The 15,960-nt window shown below is 40.4% G+C and overlaps 1 protein-coding gene across 2 annotated transcripts; it reads right to left on the bottom strand.

Annotated features, from left to right (window-relative positions):
- Window positions 1–1,575: 1,575 nt before the first annotated feature.
- Window positions 1,576–15,904, bottom strand: pax10 (paired box 10). 2 transcript variants are annotated; one of them, XM_082543043.1, is made up of 10 exons: window positions 15,809–15,904; window positions 12,919–13,115; window positions 9,012–9,110; window positions 7,960–8,187; window positions 7,577–7,774; window positions 6,005–6,087; window positions 5,713–5,869; window positions 5,344–5,417; window positions 3,653–3,785; window positions 1,576–3,554 (listed from the first exon to the last, which is right to left on the bottom strand). In XM_082543043.1, exons 4-10 carry the CDS (start codon window positions 8,063–8,065, stop codon window positions 3,454–3,456), a joined length of 852 nt encoding a protein of 283 aa, XP_082399169.1. In that variant the 5' UTR covers window positions 8,066–8,187; window positions 9,012–9,110; window positions 12,919–13,115; window positions 15,809–15,904; the 3' UTR covers window positions 1,576–3,453. The 2 variants fall into 2 exon arrangements, with proteins under 2 accessions (XP_082399169.1, XP_082399168.1); XM_082543042.1 differs by lacking the exons at window positions 12,919–13,115; window positions 15,809–15,904 and having other exon boundaries at window positions 9,012–9,923.
- Between the last annotated feature and the right edge of the window lie 56 nt (window positions 15,905–15,960).

The raw sequence follows: 15,960 nt of genomic DNA, 5'->3' as shown, positions 1-15,960 counted from the left end.
GGAAATGTACAGTAATTTTAACACTTAACAAAACACAACTTCACTTATTCAGTCTCTTTGTCCAGAGGGCTGAGTGAACTGCCAAAGGGAAGTGAAACTTATTATTTGTCAGGAAAGGAAACACATTAGAGCAGCTAGGAGAAACCTCAGAGGATGACAAATGCCAAAAAAATGAGTATGACAAAATATACAAAAAAATATACAAACTTTGCAAATACAAAGTTATTTGCAAACAGGGTGATAGAAATTAAATTGAAACTTTTAAAGACATTTTAGCCTTTTTTAACAGCACATGGAAACTGCTCATGGAATTTCTGGAAGTTCTGTCTACCTTTACTCATCAGTCTACGTCTACATTTCTGGAGAACGGATGATGCTGCATTTGGCTTGAGTGCTCTGGCATCTCATAGCACATTATGTTTGTGGGTCTACATTTCCATTCGCTCTGCAAAGCATAACTGGTGTTATCTTTCCCTGCCCCCTCCCCCCCGTCTTCCTCTCCTCCCGTATTTAATTTCTGTTCATCCTCCAGGGCCCAAGTGAGTGGAGCCATTAGCGCATAAATGCAGCCCCGCTAATGGCAGGCCAGTTTCCATCATGCCCACTTCATGTCGCTGCCCTGTGGGAAATGATCAGTCTTTTAGCTGCTCAATATTTAGTAGTAGTGGTTGACAGCATATGTTCCATTCATGCTGTTGAACAAAAGATTCTGAATGGTGAACTCTGGGAAATTGAGTTTAAACAATCTTGCTGGAATGGACAGATGATGTTTTCCAGTTTTCCTGTTTGTTCAAGAAACAGCCTAATACTGTTGGCCTGTACTCTACGGCACCATGCAAAAGTCTTGAGTCACCCATCATTTCTTTATATTTTGATAGATAAATGGGAAATAAATGCAAAAATGTATCAACACATACACACATGGAAATGCATGATAAAAGCCAGAAACAACGTATGTACAAATCTAGGGAGTATGACCCCCTTTATTCTTCTACACAGCCTGAACTCTTTTAGCAAAGCCTTCTTCTCATTTCTTTAATTAGTCTCCAGTAAAAGTTCTCTAGGCTTCTTGTAGGACTTTCAACCCTAATCTTTGAATGTTGGCTGCCTTTCTGTTGTTGTTATTCCTGCTTCAGTAATGTTGATGTCTGGGTTTTAGCTCCTCAGACGGGGCTTCAGAGATCAGCTGAAGGGTCAGATGCGTATTTAGGATCTGACCTATCTCCCAGGTCCTGTGTCAGGTCTTTGCTGAATTTATTTTTCACATTTCATGCACATGACTTTTAGCTGTTCATCTTCTCTACATAGTCATTTTTTAGGCCTACTACTTCTTTTGTCCAGCACTTGTCCCGTATCCTCAAATTTTTTAAGCACACACTGCACACCAAGCATGCCGAGGTTAACTGCAAATAACCTTTGATTTACTAGCCAATGGTCCAATTTGACTGTATTTTGGAATGAATAATGTTGCTACGTAAATAGCTGACCAGTTACTAGCCTGTTACCAATCTACATACACATCACTATTATCCTTTTCTTTTAAAACTTGTGAAACCATGCAAGTGCAAAACAATGTCACAAATGCAGACCTTTAATGATTCATTACACACAGTTTAATTTTCATTAAAGGGATCCAAGGCCTTCACAAAAGGGTTGACTCTTGGTAGCTATACAGTACTAACACAACACACAACAACAAAAACAACACAAAGGACTTGTGTGAACGAGTGAAAACACAAATAAATAAGGGCCGAAAGACATTTCGTATGAGATGCATCAATAAAACCAATAGTCAGAGGAAAGTGAGCAGAGGTTCAAACTCTGCAGATTACAGCAACAGCTTTTTGTACAATACTTGATTTCATTTCTGATAGGAGCTGATTGTCTGTAGCAGCTTGTTTTGGTCATGCACATTTGTTAAAGCCATTGCTGTTGTATTGACAGTGTTGCATTAACTTCACAGTTATTTACCTCTACTTCCAGCTTTGATTGTCTTTTGAGTGTTTGCACTATGTTTTTGTACTGATTGTCATAGGCTAATAAATATTTATGATGTGGTGTATCGTGTATATATCACTGCAAACTTTGTTATGGAATTGCTTCTGATTTCTTGATTGATTGAATAAAAAGATTACATCCACAGCATATAGAATAGAGACAAAATGTAGCTGATTTACAGTTTGCCCCCCAAAAATCTGCTAATGCCATTTTTATTATTGTGTAGACTGATTTTATGATCAGCCAGTACTGACATCAGCATTACTAATCAAACTTGTGCTTTGAGAGTGAATGAGCCTACAGCATGCTACATTCTTCCCTCCAATAACATCCGACAATATTTCACACTTATCTTCATCATACACAGATGTCTGTACAAAAATATGTGGTCTCAGTGTAATGTTGCTGGCAGGAGAGGCAGGATTTACACTTGTTATGGTATGTTTTGTTTTTTTGTTTTTTTGTTTTTAGTTTCAGTACAAGTGATTGCTGTAAGCAAGTCTAAAATCTTCACAGTAGCCTCACACAGCTTATGCTTAGCGAACAAGCTAGCTATCACAATATCTTTGAGCTGCTCAAGTAACAAGAAACTGTGGTTACACTTCACAATACACCTGACATACGCTGGCCTTAAGGATTGATCTTAAAGCTGAAGGGTAGAAGTAAAGTCAGGTATAATTTAAAACTCAAAGCAATCTCCTGCACCCTTTTTTGATAAACGATCCGAGTGCTTGTGGTGGATGGTTGACCTCTGGGAGGATGGTTTCGCTGGAGGTTAAAAGCAAGTTTTGCTGTTAAATCGATAGTCCTCTTGCGAATATTGTAGGGTCATCACCTTACAACATAAAACCCCTTGAGATGGCTTCTGCTGTCAACTGGCACTATTTAATTAAACTGAACAGAATAAACAACATTTTTGCAACATAATTCTAAAATGTAAACACTTTTTTTTTTCGGAAATGTGTATTGAGCTTTAGGAAGACCAGTATTTTCCTCTTTGTTCTTTTTAGTGCTTTGGCTTGGATCATATATACTTATAAAAGAAAAAACCAGACTGTGTAATGGAATTTTGGAAGGTTTCAAAGCTAAGTCTTAAATATCAAATGCTACATTAAACCCTGATTTAATCCTGACTCTAATCCTAAACACACCTCAGACTGATCCTATACCTAACCCTGACTTCAGCGCTATGTACACATACTATCCAAAAGTGCAACCTGATAATACTAAGATAACACCAGTACAGCCGGAGTACTGTTAAGTGCAACCAAAGCTGCTCTTGGCTGAATTTGTAAACATTTAATGCATTTTTGGGGTCTGCAACCCCTTCGAGGCCCCTCTATAGCTCAGCCCTGTGCTTGCTTATATTCTTTTCTTCGCACTCGTTTTATTTTACATGCCCTTTTTTTCCTTCTTCTTCTCTCGTCGTGCTGATTGGCAACGATTGTCTGTTGTTCACTGTAATCTGGCCCAGTACTGACCCAGGCTCTGACTCATGCTCTGCGGCTCAGTTCCTGGGACCTGGACTGGCACTGACACCCCAGGCGATATGAGCCCTGAATAGAGGAGAAAAACAGTCAGAAGCGTAAAGAGTCAGACAGAAATCACAGATAGAAATAAAGCAAATAACAAAGTGATGCTAATAGACGCTCACCCGTGTTGGAGTTGGCCGAGGGTGGAGACTGCAGATGAGGGGAGGAGTACGCTGATGAGTCAAAGCTGCGTGGTGCAGAAGGAGATGGAGGTAACATGCAGGAGTAGGAGGAGGCCGACTGGGGAGGAATTGACTGAGAGCGGACACAGGAGTGGAGAAAGATGTTGGTACGCATTACATACAAGTCTACTTTTAAGAGCAGAATCATTGCTGTCTACTAGACCAGCGGTCGCCAACCTTTTTTGCGCCACGGACCGGTTTATGCCCGACAATATTTTCATGGACCGGCCTTTAAGGTGTCGCGGATAAATACAACAAAATAAAACTAGTACCGGTACCGAAAAAAAGAAGATTTATTCATAACACACGTGAAAAGACCCAGGAAAACAGAGTAAACGATAAAAACGATAACAAAATAATGCTGAAAACCGATAAAAACCCTGAAAACTATACATTTGACACCTGAGCCTCAACTCTCGCGGCCCGGTACCAAAAGACTCACGGACCGGTACCGGTCCGAGGCCCGGCGATTGGGGACCGCTGTACTAGACCATGTAGCACTAAAACAGTTACAGCAACATGGTTTGGGTTTAACCACACGGAGGTGCTAGAGGCTTGTGGTATGGTCGGATTGTGGTTCAGCGCGGCGGCAACAGCAGCGTCACGCTTTTGTTTAATACTGCAGATGCAAAAAGAGTCAAGGTTTTCTTTCAAATCTTTTTAAAGATTTAAACGTTGCGATGATAATATTTTCAGAAATCAGACCGGGAAGACATTTCTAATGCATTATTGTTGAGGCTCTGGCACACATGAATTACAATCCACTGGAAACCCACAGAGCTGCGCATCCTACATCCCTCAAAGTGGGGATTAGCTGCAGGCTCCTGACAAAGAATGTGAAAGCAAACTGCATTTTCGTTAAAAAACCATTTCATATTCTATAACAAACCTTTTGTTCAAAGGCTTTTATACAATATTGCAAACCTTCCAGCTTTCAGAACAATGCCAAAGTCTGCCAAGGCCTTCAACCTGACACACCCTTTGCATTTTCCACAGGAGAAATCAAAGTCAAAGTCAAAGTCAAAGTCAACTTTATTTGTCGATTCTGCCACATGTACAGGACATACGGAGAATAGAAATTGCGTTACTCTTCAATCCCTAGAAATGTTCAATGCAAAATGAATTTGGAATTCAGTGGTTGAAAAATATGATTAATAAAGTTTGGCTGATAAGAAGGAGCTATAAGTTGTCAGAAAAACAAGTGTACATCTCCAGTTTCGTGTATTGGGTGCTTTGCTTGAAGCCACATCTATAAGAACCTTATTAAGAACTGACTGGATCTATTTGACTGTAAAAATGTCCAAATTATGGCATTATGTCAGTCAAAATTTGAGAGAAGCAAAAAACAACCCTAATGTAATTCATATTCATTCACACGATGTCACAATCGTTCATCAGTTTAAAAAAATCAATCAATTTAAAGGTCTTTCAAACCATATGTCTCTAATATTAAAGAATACTGCTGTGACCACGTTTTATTATCAGCTGCAGAATCATTTATTAACTTTGATTAATATGAATTTCAGAGCCTAGAAGTGATAATAAACAGGTTCTGATCTGTTATGATGAATGTGATGTAGTTAGGAAGGTGCTGATGATAAATGATGAATGACGAATGATGAATTTCCAACCTGGACTCCAGATGAGAAAACTGACAGGGAGCTGTAGCTGGGCAGGGACGACTCAGCCTGACTCAACATGGACCCTGGAGAGAGAGAGAGGAAGAGAGCGAGACACACAGGGTGCACGCACAGTGAGCATGTGCGCACAAATTTACGCACAAGCATCTCGCAGTGGAAATGTTTTAATATAGATGCGCTCTAATGGAGAACCTCTAATGGTTTGCCAGCCTGCAAATGTCAAGCAGAGGGAGCTCTGAGGCTGGTAATTATAAACTACTAAAATATTCCTGTCACCAAATACATAAATTATTGAGAGAATAGGTAAAGTCTTGCTTTCAGGCTCCTCGTGTGCTGTATGAGTTAAGTCAACAAACACACCTGAACTGCTGCTGTGCTGCTGATGATAGACAGACGTGTTGAAGGAAGTGCTCAGGGGGGCTTGGCTCTGCGAGCAAGAAGTCACACCGCCTGACCTCCGCTGATTGCGCAGCTTCTCCTCTCTCCTCCACTTGGCTCTTCGGTTTGAAAACCACACCTGCCAATCAAAGAGTCCCGTTGCACCCGTTTGTCTTGTTGTTAACAGCTACATTGGTCTATATATTTGGATTCTGTTACAGGTTAGGCCTAACAAATAAATGGGACTGTAGAGGAGGACTGAGAGCTTTCTCACCTGTATCCTGGCCTCAGGTAAATCGATCTTGTTCGCTAATCTCTCCCTTGCAAAAACATCTGGGTAATGCGTCCTTTCAAACTCTGCGGAAGATATAAAGCATCATCAAACACACAAAGTGAGTCCTAAGCCTGGCATGCTCTTCACCTATTTTGGAACCATCATATAATTTAGTCTGAATTAGAATTAAGCAAAAATTGACTTTTATAGAGTCATTTTAGCAGAAATCAACCAACTACATATTGGGTAATTACTGCTTAATATCAGCATTACTAATTATCCTTCTTTGGAACATATAAATCCAGGATGCTGAGCTGTAGCCTTACAACCATTTTTGAAATATTTATCTGTTGCACTTTGTATAAAATATTTATGATTATGGAACACGCAGAAAGTTCATATGAAAGGATTCAAGTTGAGAAGCTGTCTAAGCACTTTATTTCACAGAAGGCTGAGTAAAAGTAAACTGAAGAAAAATCCTTGAAGGTTATTGTTTTTCTTAATTAGTATTGGAAAATTGCATTGTTTGTCACTTATTTGCATATAAAGTGACTTACTACAAGGTGTCTAACAAATGGTGTAGCTTGAAACCAGACACTTCGTATTAGTGAGAGTTTCACTTTCAGAGCATCAAAGGAGTTCATTTCTAGGTGACAAACTGCTGACATTTTTGTTGTTGACAAGTCGAAACGCGAATGTGCCTGACCCTGTAAGCGGCAGTCTGATTCATCCTGATGAACTCTGAAGTTTCAGATCTAGTTGTCTTTATAGTCTGAACTGTTTCCGTTCAAATGTTTTAGTAAAATGTCAAGAGAGAAACCGAAACCCGAAAAGTCAGTAAATGATCTGAAATACTTAATGAATACTTATTTAGCAAAAATAATGATACATTTGCAAATTGAGTCTTGCAAATTGTTATAATTGGCTTGGTTATAATTGGCGTCCGTGTCAACACATGATTGTTATTGTGCCTTGGCTGTGCAGTGAGGTCAGTGTACCTCATTAATGTCATTTGCACAGAGTGACCACAGTGATACATTTCCACTCGGCTGCACAGTGGACATTGCGTCCTTATTTAGCTCAAGGGCCCTTTGCAGCCATATCCAGTCAAGGGTGGCTTTCTGATCCCTCTCAGAGGGTATCGGGGCTACGAGGGCCAGATCTCGCTGCATAATACAAACGCGGCAAACACGCATTATCAAACCTCTGCTTTACATGTCCCTGGAGGCTATTCTGGACCAGATCGGGAATATTTGTGGAGTGAGGATTGTGGATAATTTGCATCTGGTAATGTTTATTCTCATCTGCAGGCTCTGATAAAGATGATGTCCTTCCAAAATATACACGGGATGATTTTTGATTTTTCTCATTTGCATCCCCCCCCTCCCCACAGCCATTTAAGAAACTCCTGCAAACAAGGTGTAACAAATATAATCCAATAGAAAAGGTGTTGTCAGGGGGGGGGAAAGCAGCAAGACAAGCTGTGTCATGACACGCTCTGGTCTGGCTCGCACCAGTGGAGAGCAGCGATTGGCTGCAAGGAGAGTGCTGTGCGTGCTTGCATGGCCTGACCTTTCTCCAGAGCCTCGATCTGCTCCTGCGTAAAGCTGGTCCTGTTCCTCTGCAGCTTCCTCTTGAGCTGCAGCCTCAGCTGAGACTCCTCGCCCTCATCCCGCTCCACGGGGACTCCTCCTCCTACCCTGCCCGCTCCACCCCCCCCTGCCTCGGCTCCCATGCTGCCCTCCGTGTCCAGCAGACATCCCTCAGACACTGGCAGCAATGAAGGTGACAAAAGAGATGTGTGTTACATGGGTGTGTGTCTCATATTTTAAGATCGTAAAGGCTGGTGATGTAGCCACGAAACGACTTTGAAAGTGGTTTAAAATCAAAGACATATTCCTTGTGATCTGTGAGGGCTGTGTTATGATCTAGTGAGACAGAAAATGTCCTCTCACCTGTGCTATGTTGCGTCTGGATGGCGGTGGGATCATGGTACCAGTTGTTAGGCCCACTCCAGTTAGAGCTGCTCTGTAGGTTCAGCATGGTTAACTTCTCATACATAATACGAGTGTCCAAACCACCATGAAGAGAAATAAAAGAGTCCCGTCCTGCGTGCGTGTTTGACCCTGTTTACTGGCACCTTGGCTCCTCTCTCCCTTCTTCAATCCTCCAAATCGTACCTCCTAAGGTGGGGTGGGGAGGCAAGGTTTAGGGGTAGGGGAAAAGAGGAGAAGAAGAGGAAGAAGAAGAAGGAGGAGGGGTTCATATCGCATGAATTCACACATGGTTGGCATTGTAGTGAATTAGCCTCATGATGACAGGCAGAAATGGAGTTAGTTACATGCTCGCTGTCGTAACGAGTGTGTGTTATACATTGCTAGGCTAGTATACCAGAGGGAGATGAAGTACATTAGAAACCACTCTGAAAGGCAGTACATTTGTGGTGTTACTTGCTTTCAGCTCCTTTCCCCCCCCCAGTAAACCAAAACATGTTCGCAAGTCTGTGCAGCCAAAAAACAGGCAATCACATACTGTACAGCGGCTTTGCGAGCAAGATCAGCCATAAAGCATCCAAAACAAACTCATGGTTAATGGTCACTGTGAAAGATAAAGTGCAAACGTATTTCATTTATCAGTGTTATCAGCTTAAATAAATATTTACCCAGCTCAGAGTTAAAACAAAAGAAACACAAAAAAAAAACCCTGCTCTCTTTTCCTGTTGGTTTATGTTTGAGGTGGGAAGATTTCCTCATTGGAGAGTTATACAAGAAGGGTAAAGGTATGTCATTACGGAGCCACATCTTACAAACTACAGCCGTAATAAAATGTCAAAGGTCAAATGTGATTCCGTTAGATCAGGGTGCACAGGGATGACAATTTAAATATAAAGTCCAGAAATCTTTTAAATAAATATCAGTGGTGACGATGCTGACCCCATAGCCCGCGATAAACCGGCAATTAAAGAAGCAACCAAACGAAACACACAGCACAATTTCTTCAAACTTACCAAGCGTCCAGATGAAATGATGAGGGGGTCCTGTGTGTGTTACTCGCCTCCTCCGTGGACCTCTATTCCCCTGGTCCCCCAACGTCCCTTGTTCTCCAGCTTTGTTGACAATACCGTGTGTGTGTAGATGTGCGTGTGTGTGTGGAAAGAGGAGAGTAGGAGAGAGATGGAGAGAGTTAGACAGGGTGAGAGCAAGTGAAAGAGTGAAAGGGGGGGCTCTGGAGAGAAATGCGTCTGCGGGCACTCTTGTCCTCCGAGCGATGGGGAGAGAGAGAGAGAGAGAGAAAGCGAGCGAGAGAGAGAGAGAGAGAGAGCCACCGAGGGGTGACAAAGTGAGTCAACATCAGTGTCAAGTTTGAACTTAATGCCAGCAAGAGGAGGAGGGGAGGCCGAGAGACTAGAGCATAAAGCACAGATAATGGAACGATAGTGGCTGATGAATAGATGATGGAATTCAATTTTAGCCATAAATTACACATAAATATTAAGTACAACCAGCTGTCAAGTGTCTAGCAATCAGACACGTAACATAATTAAACTTGCTGTCCTAACTAGCGGGGCCTAATTTGTACTGATTCTTGTTTATAGATGTTTAAATGATGTGATTGACAAAACTTTGATAAAGCTTTGACATATCTATATGTACCTGCTGTCCTGCTGCTACTGCAGAGTCTTGTAGGCATGAGAAGATTCAGTGACTACAAGATAATTGGGAATCATGATGATTGTTGGGGAATAAGACTTTACATCATCGTGAAAATGATGTGAATTAATGTATGCAATGAAATTACTTAGGGACAGGTGTTAGGGCCATAGGCTTAATAATACATATTTTAATACAGAGTCATCAATTTGAACTGCTGAAAATATGTCAAGCATGTTACTTAATTAAAAAAAAAACATAAATATAACAAGTAAGCAAGCAAAATGTTTCTGTCTATTGTGTAATATTAAGGTTAACATTACATTTTATTTTCTTCCAGCTTGTCTAAGAAGCTGGATTGAGGAAGGATGAGCAATCATTTTACTACAAATCTCATTAGATACAAAAATATTCTTTATGACCAGATATAATTAAGGAAAAAAGTTCATTTGCAACCTATAAATACGCTATTTTAGCTATTATTATTAAGCTCATTATTATTTATTTATTCACTGATATTTAAACCTTTGGGATAAATGTACATTTGTTTTTCTGGAAATCTAAATTAAAACAACAGATAGTCTGTTTTAAATGATCTGTATATTCATTCGTCATTTTATCATTTTATAAAACTATGAAATTTCCCTTTTAAGACAAAAATGTCATAGTTTTATGATAATGTATTTTTAGAACATAAACATGTCACGCTATAAAGCAAGTTAAAATGCTGTTTAACAAAACCATTCACTAATTTATTCAGTTAATTATCTTTTACTTTGGCCTACAGCGGCGACTCGCCTGCATTATCATTTGTAGGATTTTCAAAGAAAGAAAATAATTAGGAAACATGTTTACATAACTTTCTTTAGTTTTCATTTTTAGTTATAATTTCAGAAGAAATAGATTTTACAATTCAGGATCCCTTCGTGTATCAGGTTTAAATATTCTCATTTCTCATCTTAAATGATGACTCAGGTATCAAATAATTTCTGGTTTGTTTTACCTGCCTGTGATCTAATTAACTAACTGAGTCCAGCTATACAGTCAAAAGCTTTCAAAAGCAGCTATTTGATATCAGACAACCAAAGTTTTTAAATCTTTACACTGGTGTTTCGGGCCTGTTTAGATGCTGCAGATGGCCAGGTGGTTTGAATTCCAGCTTTTGGGAGAACACCCAGGTATTGTTCCCTGACCACAGAGGTATTGTTCCTCTGCTATAACACGCAGAGCTTACAGCTATGGGACAATGAACAAAGGCAGCGTGTGGCCCCACAGTGGGTTAAAGGAGCACCATACTGAAACCCTTGGCGATAGACACACAAGGTCTGAGTTTAGGTGTAAGTAATGACGCAGGTATGACGGTACACGGTAGAGTTGAAGCCCGAGAACAGAGAAGAATCAGGGTTTAAATATATCTCTTTGCAACGGAAGAAAGGAGAAGAGAGCGATGAAAGATGGGAGCAGAGAGGCAGAGGAGAGAGATGGAGAGAGTGAAGAAGAAGTATGTGACTTTGGGGTGGGTGTAGGGGCTTGGGGATGGGGAGGGTGCCAGCTTGTTTTATTTCCGGTTGACAAGACTTTGCGCTCCCTTTCTCTCTGTCGCTCCCTCTCTCTTTCATACTCTGCTATTCTTTCGCCGCTGCCCCCATTGCTTCATCCAAGCCCCCCTCCCTGCACCTCCCTCTTTCTCTGTTACTTTCCTCCAAGACGTGCCTCGGAGAAAAGAAAAAGACTTGACAAGTTCAAAGGTAAAAAAACAAGGAAGAACAGTGGTGGAAGAAACGTTTAGACACTTTAATTAAGAAAAAAATATTGAATACTTCTTAAAAGAAACCCTCACCCTGACAGGAATAACAGCATGACGTACTTTAAGCACGAATATTAGTTTTTATAATACAGAATAGATAAATTTCACAACTACTCATACATAATGCATATTGTGTGATTACATTGTTTTAAAAAAAGCTTTTTACAGTTGATTCAAATGAGACTTTATCTATTTCATGCTATTTCATAAATCTATTTAATACTTCATTTTTTGTCTCCATTTATTTATTTATACATCTATTAGTACATATTAACCGGCATCTGTGTGTGGACAGCAGAGAAATAATTTCATTGTACAGAGAAATGCTTTTCTTTGCACACATGACAATAAGTACTTTGAATCTTTAGTTGGTTTAAGCTACTTTATGTGCTTTTAAGAAGTTAAATCAGTGCATGGTTAAGCTTTCGGGCAATCTTATACAGAACAAGTATGTTTATCACGTTTCATGTAAAATAATAATTTTCAGAGGAAGTCATTTTACTGTAATAGGAGAACAAGGGGAACCAAACTGTAGAGCTTGTGCAAAAAAAACAAAATCGAAAAAGAAGTTCCTAAAAATGTAGTAACAAAAAATACTAATAGTGAATACAGAAATCAGGGAATAAGTGAAAGAGTGTTGAGTAACAAAAACTGCTCAGCTGATTTAAAACTGGACCCAAAAATATAGCATTAACACATTACACACACACACACACACATTTGCCCCACCCTCTTGTCTTTTTTTTAGCTTGTTAACCTTTTGTTTTTTTCCTGTATTCTGAAATCATTGTTGCATCTTATTGTGTTCCAGTTGTTGGAATGTGGCTTAACCTATGTGATCCCTATGTGCCGACTGGAGTAATGTGTGTGTGTGTGTGTGTGTGTGTGTGTGTGTGTGTGTGTGTGTGTGTGTGTTTGAGTCTCTGTGCGTGTGTGTGACGGCGCGTGCTTCACTGCAAAGATTCATGTAGCTCCGGGACATGCATTTTTTTAGTGCATCTTGTTAGTTCATTCCTGTCACCTCTCTCTCCCGCTCTCTCTCTCCCTCTCTCTCTCGCCATCCCTTGCTTTTTCAGCGCTGAAGGGGGGATGGGGAAGGGGAGGTGGACTGGGCCGGGAGGGGAGGGAAGGGGTGGGGGCAGTGGAGGTGGAGGCAGTCACCATGGTTACAATGCCACGACAAATATTCATCAAGTTGTTAAAATAAAAACAAACGGGAGTGCATTATAATTGCTCTTACTGACTGGATCCAATAATGTGTTCATATATTATGAGTGAGAGGAGCAGAGAGGAATCGCTCGTGCTCAAAAAAAAAGGAAAGACAGAAAAAAGAGCCTGTTAGTGGTAAAAAGGGGATATCGGGTGTCCTGGAGGCAAACACAAGTGAGGCACACACTCACACGCACTCATTTCAACTCTTTTCTTTTTGTGTGTGTGTAACTTCATTTTCCCATTACCTGCGTATGGAATTCCCTATGAGTACTTTCGTGAGTCTCCCCTCTCTTTTCTCTTTGTCCCTCCATCTCTCGCTCTTCCTCTACTGTTGTGTAGCCTCGGGCGATACTGTGATGTGTCCTCCCTCTGTCCCTCCCTCCCTCTCCCTCTCTCTCTGTCCCTGTCACCTTCAATTGCTCTGTGAAACTAGACACACTGCCTGGGGCAGGGAGGGAGGGAGGGAGAGACACAGGCAGGGAAGAGAGGAAAAAGAGAAAGGCAAAAAAGAGAGAAAGACAGACAGCTTTATAGACAGACAGAAGGAATAAACATTTGGTGTCATGTAAAGAAAAATAGGATTACCACAGACCACATGTGTGGCCAACATGTAAAAACAAAATCAGCTGAGGTGATGTTTACAAGTTTGACAATAAGATGTAATCCTCTAATAATGTTATGGGGGAAACAACAGAAAGACTATTTGTCCAATTTAGTGCATGCTTGACCCTGGTTGTGTGTCCCTTGCACACCTGTTAAGCAGATATGGACTATGATCCTTTTGATCTATAAACACATAATATAAGCATGAGGGCAATATAGGTGCAGCTGAATCACACAGGGGCTTTTTAGAATGTGTGCAGTATTGTCAGTTTTATAAAATTAGTCAATAAAATATTTTATGGTTAACTTTGCTAACAGTCGCATGGAGTGTTTATAGGCATAACAATACTGGGTTCAAATGAAAGGCTTATTAATTACTACGCGCAATGTTAATGCAGAGGCAGATTAGACCACTGCCCAACACAACTTTTATACCACTGCTGCCCTAAATTAATAGTACTGGGGCCCGTTCTTCGTACGTGGCTTATTACATCCAAGATCAAATGACACATCCAAGACCAAATCATCGCGCTAACCGTGAGCTCGCTAATCCGGTTCTCCGAACACACCTGCTGTTGACGATTAGTACGGCTGGATGAAGTAATGTGAGATCACTGGGTGTCGTAAAAGGGGCTACGCATCGATAGTGGAAACATTGATCGGCAACCCTCTGATTGGTCGGCGAAAATGTCGAAGGAGCGCGCTCGGTATTTTTCGGCAGCAGAGCAAGAACTCCTGAGTGAGGGATTTCAGGAGTTTCAGAGTTTAATCAGAACGCAAGGGAACACTGCAAAGGCTGCAAAAGCAAGGAGAGAGGGCTGGCAGAAAGTTGCTGACAAATTAAACTCGTAAGTAATTTAATAATAACAATAATAATGGAGTGGATTTATATAGCGCTTTTCAAGGCACCCAAAGCGCATGACAATGCCACTATTCAGTCACTCTCACATTCACACACTGGTGGAGGCAGCTACGGTTGTAGCCACAGCTGCCCTGGGGCAGACTGACAGAAGCCAGGCTGCCATATTGCGCCATCGGCCCCTCTGGCCAACACCAGTAGGCGGTAGGGTAGATTTATCATATCACACTATATTATCCAATATTATATTACATTATATTATATTATAATATGTTATATTATATCCCCTTTCACATTAGAGCCACAACAGGACCCACTAGAACATGGGAACAAGTAAAAGTGAAATATAAGAATATTCTACAGAATGGTAATATTTATCACTTATATTGCTTTTCGTCTCTTGGAAAGAGACCCTGGAATAATCTGTTTGTTTGTTTATAACAGCAACCAAGAAAAGGGCAGAGCAAACAAAGACAGGTGGTGGTCCTGCACCCCCTCGTCAACAAGTTGGTTAAGTAGGCCTAAATAATACCCTCACGGGAAAATCGATATCTCTCAATGAGCACACTGTCGCGCTGAGCTAAAGGATCCTGTCTGTCCCGCAATATACGCTGAATTCTGAAAACTCTCCTTATCAATCTTGCACCTTCCGCAATGGGTGGCTCGCGTATACGGACAGGACATGGCTGCGACAGACTTCCCAAATCCACCTTCGCTTTTATAGCCGTGGTCTCTCATCTTGATTACACGAAGTAATTTACAATTACTACTCTGAAATATGACTTACATCTGTAATAATCACATACATGTAATAGAATGTTAATAGTACATTTCCCTTTTTTAGGAAATGACCTGTATGTATCTGTGTGACATCAATAAAAGGATCAAGTGCTGCATTATCTTCAGTTACATTGATATTATTTATTTATGGTGAAACAGTGGTGGAATATCGCTGTTGCTTTCGTATAAATGAAGCGGACATACCTGCGTGCCCGCGATCTAATCCTGTTTACATAAAGTAAACCTGCTCCCGAGCAGGTTTACGCTTACGGCTCTGTTGCTATGACAGCAAGTCCCGGATGAGCTTCGGGGAACCGAACGATCCAGGATCACGCGAAATCGTCAACAATCTAATCCAGCTAACTTACTTAGCGAGGTACGAAGAACGGGCCCCTGGTCATTACCAAAATATTTTTTCTATTTTTTTCTAATGGAAAAAGAGCACCAGTGTCGACAGGCTCTTTAAATAAAATTATATTTTTAGTGCTAAACTATGATTATTGTTTTTAGCCATGAATTTTCAAATTTACAAATTTGAATGAGTAGCCTATAGACAGATGCCTAATAAATAACAATATAATTTATAGTTTTAAACTAGATTTTGACAGATTTCTTCAATATTTGTGTTTTTATGTTTTATTGAGAGGTGGTCTAATAACGTTTTAGAATGTGCCTCAATGGTGATGTTCGGAGTTCTTGAAAAGTTTTGAGGTATTAATATGAAACTGTAAATTTATATGAATAAAAAGAATATTATATTATAACGTTATAATGAGATTAAACCGGTTATTTTCACTAAACAGTACACAATCAACTCATACTAATGCAGCTGGATATATAGCAAGAACATTAAAGCACAGCTCACATGACATTAACTCAAATAAAACAGTTACCAAGTAGTGGAGTAGTCTTGCTCCTCTTTACCAGTAAATACAGAAGTGAAACAAAAGTGCATTCAAATCAAAAACAGGCTTTCATCAACAGGCAAAATGTAAACAACTAAAATTTCTTGGTATGCAAAGAACACCTTTAATAAGCGGAAGAA

The sequence above is a fragment of the Aulonocara stuartgranti genome (assembly GCF_965226115.1).
Source record: "Aulonocara stuartgranti genome assembly, chromosome: 8".
In the NCBI taxonomy this organism is placed as follows: Eukaryota; Metazoa; Chordata; class Actinopteri; order Cichliformes; family Cichlidae; genus Aulonocara; species Aulonocara stuartgranti.
Note: the sequence above shows the minus strand (reverse complement) of the source record. Positions and strands in the feature narration are given on the sequence as shown.